The sequence below is a fragment of the Hibiscus syriacus genome, unplaced genomic scaffold (assembly GCF_006381635.1).
Source record: "Hibiscus syriacus cultivar Baekdansim isolate YM2019G1 unplaced genomic scaffold, ASM638163v2 tig00003041_pilon, whole genome shotgun sequence".
Lineage (NCBI taxonomy): Eukaryota > Viridiplantae > Streptophyta > Magnoliopsida > Malvales > Malvaceae > Hibiscus > Hibiscus syriacus.
In genome coordinates, this window is record NW_024061960.1 from 5,942,830 (window position 1) to 5,966,481 (window position 23,652).

General features: G+C 34.4%; 1 protein-coding gene and 1 pseudogene across 1 annotated transcript; both read left to right on the forward strand.

The window, feature by feature from the left end:
- Positions 1 to 978: 978 nt before the first annotated feature.
- On the forward strand, positions 979 to 3,785 carry LOC120170038 (glucan endo-1,3-beta-glucosidase 3-like). Its single transcript, XM_039178088.1, has 4 exons — positions 979 to 1,098; positions 1,960 to 3,213; positions 3,322 to 3,349; positions 3,452 to 3,785. The coding sequence occupies exons 1-4, from the start codon at positions 1,041 to 1,043 to the stop codon at positions 3,603 to 3,605; spliced, it is 1,494 nt and encodes a 497-aa protein (XP_039034019.1). The 5' UTR covers positions 979 to 1,040; the 3' UTR covers positions 3,606 to 3,785.
- Positions 3,786 to 8,496: 4,711 nt separating this feature from the next.
- LOC120173506 overlaps positions 8,497 to 23,652 on the forward strand; it is a 53,876-nt pseudogene continuing 38,720 nt past the window's right edge.

The window sequence follows — 23,652 nt, forward strand, 5'->3', positions numbered from 1 at the left end:
GCGGCGCGTGAACAGTGCCACGGTGTCGAAAAATTCCCGGAAAAATTTCTAAAAATTATTTTGAGCGATTCCGAGATACTTACAACGATCGGTTCAAATTTTTGAACGGCGGAGAGCTCGTATTTCAACTCGGCCGAATCTTTGACTGCTCCACCTCCTCACGCGCCGCCGTCGACGGTGAACAAGGTTGACACCGGCGGACTTGAAACGACACAAGGAACACGATGGTGCAGGAGGTGTCGTAAACGGAACAACGATCGGCGGTGAATTTAAGTTTTTCCCGGCGATAGAGCTAAAAAAAACGACGATGCTTTGACTGAAAATTCCCGACGTTTGGCAGCGTTTCACTTCAATTAATTTGAAGGGTTTGTTCCTCGCTTGATGATGAACACAACGGTGGTTTCAATTTTACGATTGGACGTCGAACGGCGTCGGAATCGGGCTTGGAAGTAAGGGTACGAGAGAAGGAAAATTGAGCAGATTCTCAATTGTGTTTTCTGATTTACAATCAGAAACCACGCTTAAATTATAAGCCTGACGACACTCCTTGGAGGAATTCAGGGCTTGGTCCCTGAATTTCCTTCAACTTATAAAATGGCCTATAACTTTTCATAAATTTTAGTTCAGTCATTAAATTTCACCAATTTTCACAATTAACGTCCAATTTCAATTAAATATTATTTTGTAAATATTCGGGTTGTTACAGTAACGACGTCAAACAGTCGGTTACGTCGGAAACCATATTACAAATAAACTAAATATTAAAAGATTGTATTACAAATTCTAAAAGTTAAAGGACCTAAATACAAACTTTAAAAAAATTCAATGATCGTTACTATACTTACTCTTTAAACTAAATCCCACCTCCATCGTTACGGTAACAGCTCACCACTTTATATATTTATACTTCAAAAGGAGCTCCCTTTCCTCTCTCTCTTTTTTTTTTCTTTGGGGTTTCTCCTTTATCTGTGGGTTCTTTTTGAGGTTTAACTCAATAGCTTCGCATTAGTCTCGAAAGATCGAAGCTTTTACTTGCTCAAATGGCTGCTTTCCTGCTGCTTTTGTTTTTGCTTGTATCTGCTGTTTCTGGTGATGAAGGTGAGATTCGTTGAAGCCATTGTTGTTACTTACTCCACTTAGATTTTAGCTTCGTTGTTATGTTTTTTGTCTATTTTTTTGGGCTGGTCTGTCTCTCTGTACTCTTCGTTTAGTACTTTCTTACTTCTTCATAGGCATTGATATGTTTTTATAGAAGCTGGCATCTGCAATTTCTGGGTACTAACCGTTTGGTTGAATGATCAAGAGAAACTTCGATTTTTAAAAAAAATATTTGAAATCACAGTGTTACTTTACTTTTATGATAAACTTTTTCTATTATTTGGAAACTGAGAGCATGATGGTTCTACAGAAAAAGAGAACAGTCTTTCTCATTGTTGGAAACTCTTCTAAACTTTCCATCTTTGATGGGAATCTCTAAATGCGCCCCAGCTCATGCGGCGTTGCATTACCTGTCTGAAACTGCAATTTCTTTTGTTCAGAGAATATTCTGTAGGACCAAAATGGCCCTTACGGAAGGGCTCTAAATGTTGAATGTATTGGCATCCTAGGAAGTGTACATTGGAGGGTAGTATTGTATTCTTAAGTGTAGAAAAATAACATTCTTGCGTAGTTGTTCCATTATATTATTATGTATGTAGAAGCTGATTTAATTTAATAAATTCCTCCCAAAAGAAGAAAACTTTAATATATTCCAACCAACTGTCACCTGAGTTATCAATTCATGTGTTTTACTTTGATATCTAACATCCATTGATGAAGATAATCATGTAAATGGTTATGTCATCGAAAATGCTACTTTTACGATTGAACTGCAATTTTCTGTAGTTAATTTAGTTGATGATTTTCTTTCTGTGTTTTGGTTGTTTGATTCATATCTGTATGTGGGATCTCTCTTTGCAGATGCCTTTATTGGTGTGAACATCGGCACGGACATTTCCGACAAGCCCAGCCCTACTGAAGTGGTTGCCCTTCTCAAGGCTCAGAGTATAAGACATGTCAGGCTTTATGATGCTGACCGGGCCATTCTCCTCGCGTTTGCCAACACAGGCATTCAGGTGACTGTCTCTGTCCCCAATGACCAACTCCTTGGTATCGGTCAGTCAAATGCCACTGCAGCTAATTGGGTGGCTCGCAATATTGTTGCCCATGTCCCTGCCACCAACATCACAGCAATAGCTGTTGGATCGGAAGTTCTAAATGCACTCCCGAATGCCGGTCCCATCCTAGTTTCTGCCTTGAAGTTCATCCATTCTGCTCTTGTTTCTTCTAATCTTGACAGTCAAATCAAAGTCTCTACTCCACATTCTTCTTCTATTATTCTGAACTCTTTTCCACCTTCTCAAGCCTTCTTTAACCGATCATGGGATCCGGTCATGGTTCCATTGCTAAAATTTTTGCAGTCTACAGGGTCGTGCCTCATGCTTAATGTATATCCGTATTATGATTACATGCAATCAAATGGCAAGATCCCATTGGACTATGCACTTTTCCGTCCTCTCCCTCCTAACAAAGAAGCTGTGGATGCTAACACACTCCTGCATTATACTAATGTTTTTGATGCTGTTGTCGATGCAGCATATTTTGCAATGTCTTATTTAAACTTCACCAATGTTCCAGTTGTAGTAACGGAATCAGGTTGGCCCTCTAAGGGCGATACATCTGAGCCCGATGCTATAGTTGACAATGCTAATACATACAACAGTAACTTGATCAAGCACGTTCTTAACAAGACTGGGACTCCTAAACACCCTAGGATTGCAGTTAGTACATACATCTATGAACTTTACAATGAAGATTTGAGAACTGGGTCAGACTCGGAAAAGAACTGGGGGCTGTTTGATGCCAATGGGATACCAGTTTATACCATGCACTTGACGGGTGCTGGTTCTGTTTTCGCGAATGACAGTACAAACCAAACTTTTTGTGTTGCGAAGCGGGGTGCTGATCCGAAGAAGCTACAAGCAGCTCTTGATTGGGCTTGTGGACCAGGGGAAATCGACTGTTCACCGTTGTTGCAGGGGCATCCATGTTATGAGCCTGATAACGTGGTTTCCCACTCAACATATGCTTTCAATGCATATTACCAGCGGATGGCCAAGTCTCCTGGGACATGTGATTTCAAGGGGGTGGCTAGCATCACTACAACTGATCCAAGTATGTAACTGAGATGTTAGTTCTTATAGAATAAGACCACAGATATCATAATTTTCATTTTATTACGAGGATTGACGAGCTGACGGTTAATATTGTCCATCGGTGCAGGTCATGGTTCGTGTAGGTTTCCCGGAAGGTATGCACTAATGCTTTTAAATGTTATTAATTTTCTTCAAGCTAGATTATGCTGGCCGTGAAGCAATCTGATTATATTATATGACTTTAATTTTCACTGTAGTTCTGGGAAAAACAGAACTTTTTTTAATGGCACATCACTGGCTCCGTCGTTGAATGATACGACTTCAGGATGCCCACCACAATACCATGGGAGTGGTCCTTTTACAACCTCTGTGATAATAGGTGCTTTGCTCATGGGCGCTGTTTTCTTGTAGAACTTGTTTCGGTTTTAACATCAAAATCTATTGAAAAATTCAATTCTCTGCCTCCGCCGGAACACATGCAGCATATCCGATTTTGTTTCGCTTAGGAGTTCAAGTTGCCCGATGGAGAATTTGACGGAAACATTTGGCCAGCAAGGTAGTTTTAAAGATGAGTTATTCAAGATTGTTGAAGTATTGGTATCTTTATTAAGTACAGTGAGCAGTGGGTTGTATTCTTTGGGTTTTGTTTTGAGGTTCATGTTATGTAGTTCAACATATTTGTTGGATCAGCCAAAGGCTTCTCGTGTTTATACATTCAAATTCATATTCAACCTTAAACTACTAAACAAATATGATATTTTATCCACTCTCTTGTTCATCGGCTCATCCCTCCTTCCACGGCCAGTGGGGTTGAAGTCATCGACACTTCTCGTCTCCAGGGAGAGAAGCGGTCACAGGGGCCTGATGACCAAGGGACTCTAGTTTTAGTCTTAACATCTGTCGTTTGTGGCGGCTTATTGGCCGAACTGTGATAGTTGTGGTGGTGGAGCTGAGAACATTTCGTAGCCAATTGGGTTGAAGGAAGCCATGGATGGATACAGAATATATGGCTATAAGGTGCTGCGAGAACTATATAGACAATATGGTAAAATAATTAGAAATTATTATAAATTTATCTGAAAATCAAATAATGAGATTTTTATTAGAAATTTGTTTTGAAGAATATAATAATAAGTTGTAAAATTATCATAATTTATTTTTTGGATAAATCTGGGATGAATCCTTATTCCACCTTATAAATGGAAACTGAAATTTAATGGTAAATTTTTTAGAAATTTAATGGTAATTTTTTTAAAAAGTTCACATCAACCGAATAAATTTTTAATGATGTTAACGTTTTAAATTAAATATATTTATAAAAAGTTAATTCAATAAAAAATTATGGATAGAGTGCTAAAGATTTATATATTTAAAAATTATATTAAAATATATTTATTATTAATTAAAATAATAAATTTTAACTATTTTTTAATTAAGTTGATATTCGATTAATTTGTGATATCAATTTAATTATAATTTTGAGAATAAATAAAAAAATAACACATATAGAAATTAAAAATTCAAAAAAAATTATTGATTACTTTAATGATAAAAAAGTCATTCATTTTAAAGGATTAAAATTTTAATAATTATGTTTGTAAGATCTATTGAGCTTACCATTTAAGGGGAACAAACATTTTCTTCTGATAATTCCTCAACCAATTCATCGTTCTTCAAGAATTTAAATCCAGAAGATAGTATAGGTTTGCATAAATCAAAACGTCATGTCGTTGTAGCTTTCCCTTGTAGGAAAGGAGAATCAACTCCCAAAAGCATTAAACTTAAAGCTTTTAAATATACATTATGGGTAAATTACAAATATAATAATTGAACTTTATTCTCTCTCTTATTTCACTCATTATACTTTTTATTTTTTTCAATTTAATAGCTGAACTTTAAATATTAATTTTTTTAGTAAATTACAAATTTACTCACTAAATTTTATTCTCTCTCCTATTTCGTTCGCTATACTTTTATTTTTCTTAATTTAATCATTGAACTTTACACATTAAATCATCAGTTTTCTTACTAACAACCCAATGACATGACTTATTTTATTAATATATAGTGAATTAATGATGATATATATTCTTTATTAATATTTAATTATGACATGTAATATTTAAAATAAAATCTTAAATTTTACTCCTAAACCTTAATCCCAAATTACAACCCCACCCTACACTCATCCTCCCACTCCCGCCGTCTCATCCTTCCACTATCATCTTTTATCTTCAATCGAAGCCTCAATTGCCACTTTTTCTTTCCATTGGAAAGAACCATCTGTAAACATCATCTTCACAACGTCGAACTTGTCTTTCAATAGAGTAGCTGAAGAGATAGTTGTTGGATCTGTCATTGATCAGAGGCTTGGAGTTTCTCAAAGAAGAGCAAAGGAAAAACGTATAAAAGTAAAGCAAGACAAATATGAGAATGGAGAAGAAGATGGGACACGATTTGTGTATAAAAGGGGAGTGAGAATGACGGTTTAATGACGAACTAACATATACCAAATAACAAAAAGTTAAAGCATTCAACGCTAGATCCATGAAGTTTAAGGGGTTTTTAGGTTAAATGGATGCCATATTTGCATTCAAGAGGATGAAACAAGTTTGATTGAAAATTTTGGGACTTATTAGCCACTGTTAATAACGATCGACGATGGTCGACGCGGTGGTCAGCCACGATGAACGGTGGTCAGAATTTGAATAGGTTGAGAGGAAATGGGAGGAATAAAAATAAGAAAAAAAGAAGGAAAGAAGGAAATTTTAGGTTTTTATATAGATGTAAAATGATGTCGGTTTGGTAGAAATTTAGTTTTTTGTTGTTGAAAAAACGAAGTTGTTTTGATGTTGTGTGCCCCATTTATTATTTAACAGTAGAGTGATCAAAAATAGGAGTAATGTCAAAGTTCAGTGATTAAAATGAAATAAATTAAAAGCAAAGTGAGTGAAATATGAGAGAATAAAATTAAGTGATTAAATTTATAATTTACCTTAAAATTTTTAATCAATTCAATGTTTTTCTCATTATATTTTGATTAGTGGCTTATTTTAATAGAAGCCATGTATGATTTACATTTAATAAAACAAAATTCATCAGACATTAATATCAATTAAAATCACCCCGAAAAATTTCTAAACTCAAAGTTTAATACTCACATTAAGCCAAAACTGACCATCGTCATTAGCCTCATTCACCTTAAGGGGACATTTGGTTCATGGTATCTCATATTATCGGGGAAATAGAATGTCATTCCCCTTTTGGTTGGCAAACATTATCAACCCTGGTAATAAGTTATTTACAACAGTGATATTTTGGGGTATATTATCGAGAATGTGATTATCCCCTTCCTTTAGGTATTGTTATATTCCCGGTGTTTTGGATTAAAATGTCCTTAAATTTTTTTTCAAAAATATCATTCTTCTGTCGTTGAATAAAAAAATTATACGAATGTTAAATTACAAATTTATTCTTAAACTATTTTAGATTTAAAACAATCTATAATTAGAATTTTATATAAAGTTCAGAGGTTAAAATAAAATTTCACCCTTTCTTTAAACCTATTTATCTTTTCAATTTTGTAAAAAAAAATATATAAATTTTATGAATTTAAATTTTTTAAAGAAAATATATAAATTAATTATAATAAAATTATAGTATAATTCAACTTGTTAAAAAAACAAATATATATAATAAAAATAATTTGGTAAAATATATTCCAATAATCTTTTATTCATTTAACCAAACACTGTAATCTTACATTCATACTAAACGAATCAAACACAAAATACAACATTCCCAGTAATTTTATTCATGCTGATAATCTTATTCTTACAGGTAATCTTACATTCAGTGAATTAAAACACACCCTAACAGTCATCATCACTGAAATAACCATCATTTCTCCCCTTATCCAAACTAAACCCCTAAAGCAAATCCAATGAGCTTTAAAATCAATAAATAATAGTAAACAATAAACAAAAATCAGATTAAACAAAAAGATAGAAAGTACCATTCTTAGCCCATCGTCATTCAAATTTTAGGCTTTGAAACTCCGACTGGAAATCCGTACGATCAACAAGTGGATACAGTCATGAAGAATAACGTATCTCAACTGTGTAACGATTTAACGATTCGGTGAAGAGATCAGCAAAATAAAAGAGCGAAAGTTTCTCGATCGCTTGTTTCAGGGCTGTATGGGCTCCTCTAAGAAGATCTAACTCAAGAAATTAAAAGAGGGAGAAAAGGAGAAAAAGCTTATATTCTTGCATGATCGGAGATGACACCGCTGGTCCAAGCACGACGGATATGACGAGGAGAAGCACCAACAACACCATATTATGCCAAGTTTCCAGCAAACCATTTCCAATAACCATCACGAGTAAAACGAGGTACATGTCGTCGAAGATGATGTTGTTGAAATGAGAGATGGAGGAGAATGACGACGTAATTAAAGAGGAGCTCGAAGTCAACAGAAGAAAGGAGCTTTGATGATGTCTACTAGGAAGTTTGTAACTTGATTGTGGAGGTTGCAGTCGTCAGATATAAAATAAGTCTGCTAGTGATGCCATGTTTCCTTTCTCTAACATCCAACTGCCACTTTCATCTAGGATACTAGTAGGTTACTTTAGAGATTTGATCATTAATACAATTAAATAAATTTAAAAGATAAAATTGATTTAATTAAAAATGAAAAATTTATTAATTGAATTTTATTTGAAGGACAAAATAATCCTTAAACCTACATAGGAGATATAGGCAGGTGTGGGGTGACTGGTGAGAGAAGAAAGCATCCGATTATGAGGGAAGGTAAATTACTAAAGGAAACACGATTCTTCCTCATTATCATACGTAGCTAACTAACTAATTAACTAACCAACAGAATCAATTATAAATTCAGAAATCAAACTCTTTATTTCCTAAAAAAATCGCAGGCAACCTGAAAGGGGAAAGAAAAGACCTAAGCCTCTCGTATCTTGTAGCTTTCGATTCCCTTTTCTTGTTGAAATCTGCGATAACTTTGTTGTTTTCGTTAGGGTCTTTTTAGCATCATTTGTGAATGGTGGAAACAGTTTCCAGTACTACTTTGATGGTCTCCCTTTGTAAATCAAGGGCGAGCTGTCTCCTCCCTGTTTCGCCAGTCTCTGCTTCCGGATTCGGCTCTTGCAGGGAAGGCTGGTATTATCGCTGTCTCGGCCTTGATCCATAAACATCAACACCCAACCCCCCCCCCCTTCATTTACTAATAAATATTCCTTCTTTTTCATTTTCATTTGTTTGGATTTTTTCTTTAAAAAATATGTTGCTCTACAAGCAGAAGAAGAATCAAGGTCCCAAGGGCAACAGGCTCTTGGTTAGTATCACGGTTCTCGGAAGTGCAGGTCCCATCCGCTTCGTTGTTAACGAGGAAGATCTCGTTTCTGATGTCATCAATACTGCCTTGAAAGCATATGCTCGTGAGGGTCGGTTCCCGGCTCTCGGATCTGATACCGATGATTTCCTACTTCATTGCCCTAGTGTTCGACCTGATGGTGAGTCTTATAACTTAATTCCACTTGTTTTTCTGTGGTCTGTGATGAAAGATGTGTTTATGATTGTGTTGTTGCAGCATTGAATCCATATGAAACGATTGGATCACAAGGGGCGAGGAATTTCGTGTTGTGCAATAAACCGAGGACGGAGGGCATGGAAGATGGTGGAAGGACGAGCAGGGCAATGTCTAGGAAGGGAACTGGGAATTGGAAGGCATGGATTCATAAGTCCCTCAGTATTAAGATCTATTCCCATTAAAATTCTATTTTATCAACTTTTACTTATAAATAAAGGACCCCAACAGTGCTTATCATTGATCAACATTGGTAGCATGTTTTGGTTATGTTTTCACTGTATTTATGAATTATGACATGGTATGTAAAGAATATTTATAAATAAATGGACTCTGAATATTTATAATCAAATCATAAATTATACAGACTTACCGATCATAATCTTCTCGACTCAAAAAATTATTTTTTTCATAAATTTGATCCGATCTAGAAAAGAATTAAAAAAAAATTTAGTTATAAAAAAGGATTCAAATAATTCAAAAATTTTAATAATTAATGGATTGGTTTTTAATCTAGAGTTGAGTCCACCAACTCTGACATATGAATATATATATATATATATATATATATATATATATATATATATATATACATCAACATATCGGTACTCCTAATAACGGCAGTTAACGGTGAGTGAGAGATTTGTTATAAATCGATAATATCAATGATCAAATCATTACTTTTGAAACATTAATAAAAAAATTTACTCAAACATAAATTATCATTTATATAATTTACCCTAAAAAATTATTTAATATAATTAGGACGTTGAGATATAATATTGTATAATCTAAGTGTTTCAGCAACGTCAACTTTATTATAAAATTATTAATAAAAACTGGTGAAATAAATATGGCAGTTGATTAAAATAACTTTAATCTAATAAACAAGGTGTCTTTTCTCATCCTCATGTACCTTGTTTATAAGTAAACAAAAAGAAAGGTATACTATATAAATTGAGACTAATATTTGAGTAAATTTTTATTTATTTTTACTGAAGTTTCAAAATTAATAATTTGATCGTTAATATTATCAATTTATAATAAATCAATCATTTACCGTTAACATTAATTACTGAGGTGACAGAATATTAACGTGACATGTTAACGCATGTAACTTAACACTATTTTCCACACAAGACTGGCCGTTTGACTCTCCAATACTGTTGACCGGCCATTTTGCCATGTAATCGGCACTGGTTTGATTATAGTGTATTTTCTCTGGCAGTGCAACATGGGTCTAGACCTCCGCTGACGGATCCTCTATTTTAGTACAGGCAAGGTAGATTTGGGAGCTTAATACCCATCGAAGCTTAATACTAAATAATTGACGCATCTCCTGTTTGACTATCCTATACCGTTGACCAATCGATTTGTAAAGTTGTGAATAAGGAAGGTATATTAGGTAAAGTAAGAAGATGGAGTATATAAAAGAAAATGTGTATATTCATGAATTAGGGGATTTGTTCATACGTAAAATAAGGGAGGGATTAACTTTGCAGCAATCTCTTTCGTTCTCTTTGCTGATGTATTCTCGTCGAACTATATGCAGAAATTGAATAACCAAGAAAACCCCCAAATCTTTGAAGTTTTGAGTCTTTTTTGCAAGGGAACACCGAACACACTTCAACTTAGATTCTTGAGTTATTTGCCAAATGAGCGTACCTGTATTTGACACTCATACCCGAGTCCAAGTAACATTGTAAAAAAGTACGTACAAGATTCCACTAGTATAACATAAACACTATCATTGCATGCATGCTAGTATGAAAGAAATGGGTAAAAGACTTGTACTGACAATGCCTAGTTGATTAACTGCTGCAACAAACTGTGGATGAAGGTCAACAGACCAGACAACCCTCGGTTTCTTTAGTGAGGATGTGCCATCTCTATCATCGTTTCATCCTCATCACCCTTCTTCTTTTTTTTATCTTTTCCAATTTCCTTCGGTAGTTGAGGTCAAGGATGACATGCTCCAAGTCCTTCCATCCGTTCTTCGTCTTCCGAATGACATGCTGCCATATGTTCTTTAACGCCTCGATGATAATTTCAATACAGAGATGCTTGTGGTCAAGGATGTTGATGGTAATTCAGACGCGCAGTGTGTGCACCGCCGAAACCCTCCACCCGCCGTTGGAGAAAAGACGTTTTAATCAAAACAGTGCCAATTACATGGCAAAATGATCGGTCAACTAATTGAGGGAGTCAAACGACCGTTCAACTACATAAGGGAGTTAAAAGATTGGTCTCACATGGCAAAATGGTGTCAAGTCAGCCGAGTTAATATACCACGTCAGCATTCTATTACCTAGCATTCTATTACCTAAATAATGGTTGTTAAATATGAATAACCGATTTATTATAAATTTATAATTTTAATGATCAATTTGTTAGTTTTAAAATTTTATTAAAAAAAATAAAAATATATACTCAAACATTCTAAAAGAAATTTTCCGTCTGAAATATTTTGAAAATTTCCAAAATATCACAAACAAATCTATCACCAAATCTTTTTGAGATTCGAGCCAAAACCAGGCAAACCTTATTTATAGTTCAATGAGCATTTGTAAAATAATGTAAAGTATTAAGTTGCAGGTAGAGAAAACCGAGGAGTGCAAAGAAATGGGGGAAGAAGCATTGTTGGAGAAGTGGCAAGGGAGGATATGGGAGGTAATGATGAGAAGAGAAGTGGTGGTGGAAGAGGTTAAGAAAGTGAGCTCCGTTGCGGTTCTTTTCATGGCGGTAGCGGTGTCGCAGTACCTAGTTCAGGCCGTACCGATGATGATGGCGGGTCATCTTGGTTAACTCTCACTCTCGGGTGTTGCAATCACCGGCTTTAGCCTCCTGGTAAGCTTTTCACTTCAACCTCTTAACCATTATGGAGTTCACTGCATTATTAGTAATTTTTTTTTTATCAATTTAGGGATAAACATTCGATTATACGAGTCGTATTTTATGACTTAAACTTAACTTGAATTTTTTTCCATCGAATCAAGTTTAAGAAATTCAAGTCGGGTTTCTATACAAATTTAATTATAATTATTTATAATATTATGGTACGTATTGGTTCTAATTTTTTTGAATTTCTCTAACCATCAGTGTTTTAAATAGCGCCCTGCTACCGCGATAGTGCCTGCGATTTCGCGGTATCGTTGTCTACCGCTACCCTCGTAATAACGCCCAATAGTGCCTGCTATGGGCGCAATAGTTCACGCTATAGTTGTAATCATGGTAAAAACAAAATGACTTAAAACACGAGCGCGATTTAAAACCTTGTTAACAATATATATATATTACGCTATAATTTTATTTAATATATCATATACAATATAAAATTATAAAATATATTTACAATATTATATTTTAAAGAAGTTATTTTTAAGGTAAAAGATTGATGTGAGTATAAAGGAGTCAGAAATAATTTGTAAATAATTAGTCAAAAGATTAACTTGGGTAAAATATAAAGTTAAAAGATTAAATTAAAAAAAAGAGTATATTTTTAGTAAGAAAAAAAGAATTGAAGTTACATGAGTATTTTATAATGATAGGGGAAGTATGTGGTTTAAAATTGGTAAAATAAAATATTTAAAATGAATGATGAATTGAAGAAATACGAAAATAATACAAAATTGAGGGATTAAATAGAAATAAAATAAAAAATGTTATCAAAAAAGGAGGAATTGAGAGTACATAGTTATTCTATGATGGTTTATGAGCACGTTGTAATCACCATTTTTAAAATAACAGCAGCCCGTCCACGTTGCAGCTTCACTCGACGGTTCCATCAGTTTCCAGAGGAACACCAGCTGTCCCTCCACGTCGGTAGCTCTACCACAATAGTGTTCCAGTTCCTTCCAGCAACACTAGCTATTCCCTGCTCCATTAAGTAGATTTCAGAGGAACACCAGCTGTCCCTCCACGTTTCAGCTCTACTACAGTACCCTTTCCAGCAGCTTCCAGAAGCCAGCTGCCCTTCCACGTTGAAGCTATAGGGTGAGTCACCACCATAGTTTGGTGACTCACCGAAAAATCGCCCTATTAACTGGTCCATAGTGAGCCTTGGTGGTGGCTATAAAGCCACCAAATCTGCAAAATCAAAAAAAAAAAACCAACAGCCAGAGAACACAACAACACCAACGACGAGGACAACCACCGGAAAAAAAACATACAGAGGTAAAACAGAAACAAGCAGACAACAACCAACAACACAACAACCAGAAGCCAAAAGAAAAAAGAAGAGAAAGCTTACTCGGTCATCGGAGACTTCGAAACATCACCGGAAACCTTCGAACTTCGAAGGTAAAATCCTAGATTTAGGAAATCCCAAGGGTTTTTAGGATAAATAAAGGCCTTATTCGGACTTAGAAAGAGAAGATCTAAGCTTTGGGGTATTTTGTAAATTTTCGGCCACCGTGAACGGTGGCCGGTGGTGGTGACCGGTGCCGGAACACGGCTGCCGGTCGGAATTTGTCTCCCTCCGGTTGAGGGTTTAGAGAGAAGACAGAGAGAAAATTTTTTTCTCTCTGTTAGAGAGAAAAGAAGAAAGGAAGAAATGAGAAGGGTGATCCTTGGGGCCGGCTTAAATGGGTATAAATACCCTCATCAAAACGACGCCGTTTTGATGAGGGTATCTGTGTAATTTCATAAATGAGTAAACCCCATCCGCAGTCCATTAGTTTTATAACTTTACATTTTAGTCACTAAATCAATTTATAATCCTTTTAATTTGGTTCTTTAATTTTAGTTTTATTTATTTTAGTCCTTTATATTAAAAATAATATATTTAGGATAAATATCATATTTAGTCCTTTAATTTTAATAATTAATATTTTAATCCTGAGTATATATTTTTAATTTATTTTAAAATGATATTCGAATTTTATATAGTTTTATTTTAGTCACCAAATTAATAAATAAGGAAAATAGTATGTTTAATCCCTGAAATTTTAAATAATTACGAATTAGGTATTTAATTTTATTAGATTATAATTTAGTTACTAATTTTAAATATTTTCATAAAGTTTTACTGCTTTTAAATATATAGTTCTAATTTTATTTTTATTATTGATTATTTATGTTTTAATTGTACTTGTTTATATTTGAATATTATTTTTATTATATAGTCATATAAATATATATAATATATAATAAATAATAATTTATATTAAATCTTAATTTGATTTTACATAAATTATGTTTTTATCATATTTTAATATATATTTATTTTTCAAAATCAAAGAAAATGGCAGTCTTAATATAACTGGATGTCCTATTCTGGTATTTTAAAATTAAATATTATGATAAAAAAATTATATTTTTTTTAATATCGAAGAAAAGAGCTGTCTTAAGGCACCTAGAAGTCCTTTTCTGATATTTCTAAATAAGTAAATATCTTATTTATGTTTAATATATTTTCTAAAAAATATATTTGAATTAAATAGGATTATAAATTAAATATATTTTGAATTTTTAAATTTCTAATAATAGAGACAATTTTTAATTAATAAAGTACCAATTTTGGGCGTTGTAGGGGTGCTAATCCTTCCCTAAACGTAACCGACCACAAATCCCTTTTTTATTAAAAAGAACGAATTTTTGGTTATAAACACAGATCAGTTCATCTTTTAACTGATGTTTTCTTAAAACTCTTTTAAAAGATAATTTTTAGGTATTCGACCTACCTGACCCAAAAGGCCGATGGCGACTCCCAAATTATTTTATTTAAAAAAAAAAAACCATTTATTCATATCATTTTTCCCGCCAATTAAAAAAATTCGTGCCCGGACAAAAACCGGTTACGACAGCTTGGCGACTCCGCTGGGGAACTGGTCAAACTTTAAAATCAATTATAAATTGTCTCTATTAATTAAAAATTAAAAGTTCATATATTTAATTTTTAATTCTTTCTTTTCAAAATTTTTATATTTACTTATTATTTTCATAATATTTATATGTTTCATTTTACTTGTAAGTATTTTATTTCGTTATTTATTTTTCTGTCAAAGGTTTGAACATTTCTCCTCACACACAACACTTGCATTGCATAACATAAAGCTCTATAATTGAGTTTGTCCCTTTTAAGTGGGAGTGAAAGCGACGTCTTCGTGAGAATTTATTCTCCGTGTCAGACCTAGCAAGTAACTTTCGGGGTTCATATGCTCTATGTCTTCGTGAGAATTTATTCTCCGTGTTAGTCATAGAGAAATGTATCCCCTCGAATTGAACTCGGTCCGTTTAAGTCTGTAATGGACTAGGATTGAGGGTTTGATAGCCCAAGGGGGCATCAACAAGGACAGTTCGAGTACCTTTACTCCTAGAACTGAAAACCTGCATATAATAAACCCTAGAAACTCTCTCGATCTGAAACCATGCCGAAATTTTGTCAGTAGGTATACACAAAGGAGAAATAAGCTCTAGCTTTTAATATATTTTATTTCCTTTTCCTGAATAAATGCATGCGAACTAGAAATCGTGCGGTTAAGTTAAATTTTTCAAACAAATCATGGAACTAGAAAACATGAGGTTAAGATTTATACATTGATAAATAGATTTTTTTTAGTTGGTACTAACTATTCTATTTTTTTTTTCATGTATATTACATTGCTCTAATATGTTCATATTGATTTCTTTTGTTTGCATTACATGATCATGGCATAACCAAAAGGTGTTGGCTTGAAAGACTGTTCATCATATTGGAAAGAAATCGTAAATGGACAAAAAGTTTTATGATCAAATAAAATATGATACGACCAAGGAAAGACATCCTGAAGAAACTACGAGGATCGAGGGAAGTTCTGCACACAGAGAACCGATTATATTAATACCAAAAGTAATCCATAAAGATTCTGCCAGATTGATACCAAAAGCAGTCTATGGTAAGAGTATCAGTCGGGACATTCATAGTAGTGGAGATTTTTATGAAGCTCAAGCATGTTATTTGAAGGACTTGAACGACCAAAACAAGAAATTGAACACAGAAATGAAAACTATGCATGAAGATTTTCAGAAAATCAGTCAAGCCTTTCAAAATACTGGCTTAGGAAGTACCCCATAAGAGTGGATCACAGGGGTCACTAAGCTGAAAAAGAACTACAACATATATGAAGATCTTGTTCAAGAACTTCTTAGACAGAAAGGATCTCTTACAAGGGAAAATGAGCAACTTCGAGAAGTGACACAGAAGATGAAAGAGAATGTCATAGAAGAAGTTGCAGTCCAGACAAGCAATATGGTTCTTAAATGATAGATTTAGCTGATTTTACAAGGAGATGAAGCAGACTGAAGACTCAACTTTTTGAGCATGAATGGAAACTAATTAGGCTTTGGAAAAGTTAGGAGTAAAATATATCCCTATATGTAAAGTTTTGTTTGATGTACCGAAACTTTTGCGTTCAATGAAATCTGTTCTAAGATGATCACTCTTGAGTAACACCTTTTCATACATGTATTTGTATTTTGCATTTGTATATTTTTACGTTTGTATTTACATTTACATTTTTAAATTTACATCATGCATTAAAACATATTTAATTAAATAATAATGTTTATTTATTTTCAATATCAAAGAAAAGGGCAGTCTTAATATAACTGGATGTCCTATTCTGGTATTTTAAATAATTTACATTTACATTTTTACAATTGCATATTTACATTTGGCATCTTTGCATTTGTATTTTTATGTTTGCTTTTGTATTGCACAATTTGTATTCTTATTATTACATTCACATATTTACATTTGCCTTTGGCATCTTTGCATTTTTTTATGTCATAATACATTAAAACATTCATTAAAATAAGGATTTCAAATGAAGTGATCTTGGTTTTTCCTTGAAGCAAGAACGCTTAGCACGACACAAGAAAAATGTCTAAAGAAATTGAGGATATGCTATCCAAATTAAAGATAGAGCAAAAAGAGATACAGGAAGAATTGAGGAGCAAGTAGGCACAAATCGAAGCTAATTCTCAGATCGATCTACTGAACAATATGAAAGAAATGATTGAGAAGAATTTGACTGCTAGAAAGAATCTTGTTGAAAACTCCACAAATCCTCTGGGTATTACGCCTGCTCATATTCCTGAGCACACCTCTGTACGTCAGGAAATCCAATCACCAGTTCACTTCACTGTTAAGAAACAACAATATCAGGCTGGAGTTTCGTTCCCCACTGACTGTCTTACTGCTTCTGGGTTAAAGCGAAATGAATTCTGTACTACTTCTAGAGAGTTGATTGAGTCATTTTATGAGTTTGGCGCCAAAGAACTGAACTTGGTCCCCGACTTAATTCTCCCACCAAATTTTAAAATTCCAGATTTTGAGAAGTATAATGGGACCACATATCCTGAATATCATATCACTATGTACTGTCGTCGTATGACTGGCTATGTAGAGAATGAAAAATTGTTGATCCACTGTTTCCAAGACAGTTTATCCGGGTCTGCATCCAAATGGTATAATCAGCTAAAACGTACTCAAATACGTTCTTGGAGGGACTTATCTCAAGCCTTTTTGGGTTAATACAATCACATGGCTGATATGGCCACTGATCGAACAATGTTGCAAAACATGAATATAAAGTGCAATGAAAGTTTTCGACAGTATTCACAACGATGGAATGGCGTCGCTTTTCAAGTGCATCCACCATTGACTGAAAGGGAGTTCACTACTTTGTTCATCAGTACATTAAAATTTCCCTATATTAATCACATGATAGGGGCTGCCACTAATAATTTCTCTGACATCGATATGATTGGAGAAATGATCGAAACACCTATCAAGAATGGCAAGATAAGCGGCTCTGACGATACTAACGTCGAGAAAGAAGCTGATGTTAATATAATGAGGTCTTATTCAGTTAAACATGGTGTCAAACCTTATAAAGTGGTCAAGAAGAAAAAGAATGTGCAGGGTTTTCAATTTCCTCCCTTCCATTGTTCGAGTGAAAAACTGCATTAAAAAATGCTCTCAGCCAGATTAACTACTCCACGACTTGTTCCACCACAGTGGTCTCCAAATGAGAATTGGACCTATAAAGAGGTTCCTTGGATAAATCAAACTGGAATTCCAAATTGTTCAGCTAAGGTTCCGGGTAACCTTAAGGGAAATTTCCAAGACCCTTTAGAGCAAGCAATTAAAAAATGCAAGATAAAAGAAGGGGTTAAGGTTCAATGTTCAGAAACCGTTGTTGCAACAGAAACTAATGTAACCAAATCCTACGAAGAATATCGGGCACAATAAAATGGGAAAAGAAATCAAAAGGCTCCCATGGATGTAATTTGAGATTGGCCAATAGGTCTAAGAAAGAATGTGGCAGATATAACCCAGAAGACACTTCAGATACATGTATCAGATTTTCCAAAAACCAGTAAGGCAAAGGACAACTTAAGAAATCTGGTTAATATTACCTCAGTTATAGCTGAAATGAGCATTCAAAACCCCCTCGATAACATAAGAGCATTCATTCGTTCAGAACGATCAAAGAAAGTGATAGCCTCGCGAGCGAGAAAAACTCTGAAGGTGTTTCAAGAATCTATCTCAGACCTGTACCCTCATTTGGTTAAAAGTCAATACATTACACCAAGATTGGTGAAGATGTCACCAAAGCCTTATGCTCATTGCTATGATCAAAATAGCTTCTGTAATTTTCACTTGGGAATATCTGGACATTCAACAGGGAATTGTTGGTCACTGTTAAAGGAAATAGAGACACTCGTCGACAAGGGAGTCTTGACACAAGAAATGATCAAGAAATGGGGGGCAAATAAGGATAAAAATCCTGGGCCAAGTACACACCCAACAATAAAGGAGTAATGATGCATAAACAAGTGGAAGTTGATATCTACCACTGTAACACCTTTCTATTTTCAGCATCTTGTTTGAATATGTTTTTTGTTCCTTTCTCCACCTTTTGTGTAATAAATAAATATGTGTTTCTTTTATGGTTATGAGCAAGGAGTCAAATTTTAATCTTGAGATTATTGAGTATCAAGTAGATTAAATATTCATTTAATTTTTCAAGAGTTATAGATCTATTGGCAAGTGGTAAAAGTATATCTTCAATATCCCATCCAATGCCAATTACTCAAACCAAATCCTGACACTACAAAGATTCTGAAGAAATGTCTCCACCTGTTTTTACACCTACTCCAGATGTTTACCTTTTCGGGTATAGTTGATTGATGATACTACATTCCACCATATACATGACTTCAAAAGTCACACATTTGTCTTTTCGAACACTAAACCATCATAAACCAAAAGACCTCAAAAGAACCAAACTTTCAATTATCCGTGAATCTTACTACAAGAAGAGACGAGATGAGGTATCAGGGACCAACTCATTGATAATAATTTCGAGTGATTAGGGCATACTCAAAGAAGAAGGGGAAAGTGATTGATTGAAATAAATATATCATGCATTGATTACATTTTTTTCATGTAAATAAAGTTAATCTTGAATATTCATCCCCCTGTGGATACCTCTTTTTACAAAGGTTTATGTGTATGAGATGATGAATGGCATTGTTTCATTTATCCTTTAATATATATATATATATATATATATATATATATATATATATATATATATATATATATATATATATATATATATATCCTTTGTTGTCCCCATTTGAGCCTGAATAATGTTTCTTCTAATTCAACCCTAACCAAGGATCACCATCTACATTAGGGGGCAAGGTAAAGGATATTGGCTCACAAGAATAAAGATTGTCAATACAGTTTTATTACGAAGACAAGTTTCCATGAAGTCATGAAAGTTTTGAACTACAAAGTAGGTCAAATACAGAGTGCTTGAAGATCAATCCAATCAAGAATAATGGAAACCCTCCAAAATGCAAAAGGAAAAGGAGGTGCTCAAAGCAATTGAAGTATTATACTCATCCAACAAAGAAAGAAAAAAAAAGGAAAATTGAATCAAGATGGATGACTTATTGAGCCTCAAGTTACAAGGTTGATCAAGTACGAACAAGAAGAGCAAGAAATGCTGAAGATATGAGAAATTGGAAATGAATCCAAAATTTGGCAGTCTAGAGGGATCCAAATGATGGAAAAATCCCCAACAAAGCAGATCCAAGTTAAGAAAGGCAAGATTGATGGCATCAGAATGAATTGATCCTTGGTTTGATTACCCTTAAACACTTATTTGGGCCTTTTTATCCCTTTCTTTCGTAACCATAAGCCATGGCCTACGTTACGTACCTGAAAAGTCCATTCTAATCATACATGGATTTCTAACTAAAAGATGATATCTTTAGAATTCATTCCGCCTTCCAAGATTGATTTTTTATTTGCAAAAATTGGTTTTTAAAATCTTTAATGCATGATATGAAAAATGATAAAGGGGGGGTCAAGATGTAAATTTTTAAATAACATTTTGAAACCAAAGGAGGATTCGAGTTGAAAACCTAAAAAAGGTGACTCGAATAATGAATGGTGCAACAATGACATAAGAGACGATCTTAATGAAACACCGCACATCCCAAAGATGTTCCTGAGAGTATGGAAACAGGAAGCATTTCTACAAAAATGAGCATAACAACCATTTCTTCAAGTTAGTGAAAGCCTAAAGCAACATACTGAACCAACTTGAAAGAACCTACTTTACCAAAATCAACCTACACCTCAAATCAGTCAATAATTTTGACATTTGCCATAGGACTATGATTTTTGAATGATTTAAAAGTATAGTTGATTTATTTGATATTCATTAAACTCATTGTTTATGATTTTTGATTATATTGTGAACCTGAAAGGGGTAATACTTTGCAAAATTCTTTCATTCTTCATTAAAGAAATGAGAAAAAACATTTTTAAACAGGACAACCTCAAATGAGGAAGATCCTTGAAGCAACTGTTGCTTATTCTACCTCTGTTGTAGAAAAAGGCCAGAATAATGAAGCACTTCACATTTTTAAAAGGCAAGTGGTCCAAGAAGCCAGAAAGTCTGGAGAATTGAACTTGTGACACTCTCCTATGACATTATTAGCAGCTCATCAAGAAAGATTATCGTTTATCTCATGCTAAGGGCGATAAGCATCACCAGACAGATTATTTTCCCCAACCATCAATTTATGTCCTCTAGAAGATTACATCATAGAGCCATGAACAAGTCACTACCTGCACTCTGGTTATACCGTGATGCTGGCTCAAGTCTTGATACATCATTGCTACTTCTATGCCGATCAATTTCTTTGTCAAGATGATATCCATTATGTCCTTCAGAAGATTGCTAAATTTGAATTTGAGGACTTATGGCACATAATAAGACATTGGAACAGAATCTACCCTTATAGGCCTTTTATATAGGGTAACATTGGTTACAGGATTCCAAAAGTTGAAGATAATCAGTTTTACCGTCAATTAAACTTTTCCATGGTTCAGTAAGAGTATGATATATCTTGGAGTAGCAAAAGAGACAGTCGTTGTAGCAGTCATTGCAAGTAAATGCACCAACAAAAATCTTCAAGCCCATCACAATGATGTTTATTTCTTCCAGTAAGGTTGTTACACTGGATGCTACTGGCAACAAGGTCAAAATTTCCAAATCTACTCATCAATTGCTCCAACCGATCATAATTCAGTTCTTACACATTTGTTTTCAAAAGTATGCCAAGACAGTATAAGGTAACTTCTGCATCACTGATTCCAGAGAAAAGAGACAGAACATTGATATCACTGGGGAACTTGTCTCTAGCAGCTCCTCATGTATGGTTTTTAGGGAAACCTAGAAGCATTTCCACCTCATCAGGTTCAAGTGGAATAATTTTATTCCTTCCAACCCATACCAGATTCCATTTTCAGCACTCATCAAGAACATACTTCTGGACACTCGAAGGTGACTTATCGTCATAAGCTTCAAGAGCCTTACGGATCCTTTATGTCAATTTGGCACTTCCTGTACATGTTTGTAAACAGTTCAACTTTATCCCAGGAAGGTCACCAGTTTGTTGTCAATGGAAAAGCATCATGTATAGTGCAATGAGAAAGTAGAATAAGAGGAAATCTGTTCTCAATTGGCAAATTATGAATATAGCTCATTTCCGTGCAGCAGCATGAAAATACTTCGAATCTACAAATTCTGGCTCTACATCAGTACTGTGACATTTCAGTCCAAGCACCAACTAGAGCAAGTGTCACGTTCTCGTAGTAGAAATAAGGAGGCTCAATAGCATCTAGTGGAAATGTTCTTTGAGTTATCTGATCTGTTTCGGAAGAAGTGTGTCAGCAACCTTTGATATTTGAGCAGCACATATAAAATCTGTCAACTCTACAATTGATGAATTCAGACCACATATGTCCATGGTTATTGAAGCCTTAGCCTCTGAGTATCCCATTTTTGTCAAGTATAACAGTTTATTCTCCTCATCAGAATCAGAATTCATGATTTCCTCCATATCAGAAGAACTATCAATATCTGTGAAATCATCCTAAAAGATCGCTTCATAATCAGATGAGTTGTTATCAGAATCAACATGTTGCATGGGTGCGGATTTTTGATGAGCATGTACCATTGTATATGTAGTATTGCCATTGCATCAGATTATTGTTCGCGTAAATTGGTTTCTCTCCCACAGAAAAGTATATTTCAGAGATAGCCTTCACTGAAAGATGATAAGCCACTGTGCAAGCCTGGAATGGATTACCAAGCGATTTATACCGCTCTGTCTGACTAAATCCCTCCAGATCCAGAAAACAGTCACCTCATTCAGAAGACACAAATCTCATACGTTTCCGTCAGAATGATTGAGTACTTCTTAAGTTTGTGACAACATGAAGAGAATTCCTCTAGTTACTTGACAACACTAATGTTAAGTGACACCAGAATGAGAGTATTCAAGATAAACATATTTGGGGCACGAATAAAGCCACAAGTACCCATAACAGTGCATTGTCAAAATTAGACCTCATGAGGATCATGATATTCCAGTCAAACATACATTGAGAGTGAATCAGAAGCAGAATATTGAGGCATCTCGAAATCCCAATTCAGACAGATCTAGAGGGACATCTTGAGGGTCCATTTTCAACCAGAAATAGAATATTGGGGCATTTTGAAGGCTCACAGCAATATGAAAATGGGGCATTCTTGGAGGCTTATCTCAACAAGAAATAATGTGAACACACTTTTAACATCTGTATCAGCAAATGTTGGGGCATTTTGAAGGCTCATATCAGCAAGAAGCAAATGATAGGGCAGGCTGAAAGCCCATTTCAATCAGAATTAGGATTGTTGATGCATTTTTGAATATTTGTATTAGCAAATGCTGGGGCATGCTGAAGGCCCACATCATCATGTGTTAAAAATTATTGACTTGAGCAGATATTTCCAATGAGACAGAAAGATGTGAAGAATGAAAATGGTGAAACAATAACAGTCAATCTGACTACGCATAATTGCTTCGTTCATCAGGCAGTTGCATTAGGGTCCTGTTGTTGAACAAATATTTATTCAGCAAGTATGGTTTCAAATACCCAATCTTCTTAAACCATGTGTCACATGACAGTGTGTTCTTTGTTAAGCTATATCACGGTTGTATGAATAAAGATGGTCCCCTTGTAGACCATTCGATCCAAGGATCAGTTCCTCGAGATCTCGAACTCTGAATTTGGCCTTTTGTGTGTCGGTGATAATTGAAAATATTTCTTTGAGATTCCTGTCAGTTAGTTTCAACCATACTGTTGATGTTACGAAGCTGTTTTTCACATCAGTTTTGTTTAACTTGATGACATTGAAGAGAGAAGCTCATGTATATTGCTCTTTCCCGATGTTACTGGGGTTATCATTGCCAGCTAGACTGAACTGAATTTTTATCTATTTTGGGTTTTATCAT

Bases quoted from the DNA above. Each gene is read 5' to 3' on its own strand.
- LOC120170038 (XM_039178088.1), top strand. From the start codon at position 1,041: ATGGCTGCTTTCCTGCTGCTTTTGTTTTTGCTTGTATCTGCTGTTTCT. The intron at 1,099-1,959 runs GTGAGATTCGTT...CTCTCTTTGCAG, and splicing joins TGCTGTTTCTGGTGATGAAG to ATGCCTTTATTGGTGTGAAC. The intron at 3,214-3,321 runs GTATGTAACTGA...CCATCGGTGCAG, and splicing joins CATCACTACAACTGATCCAA to GTCATGGTTCGTGTAGGTTT.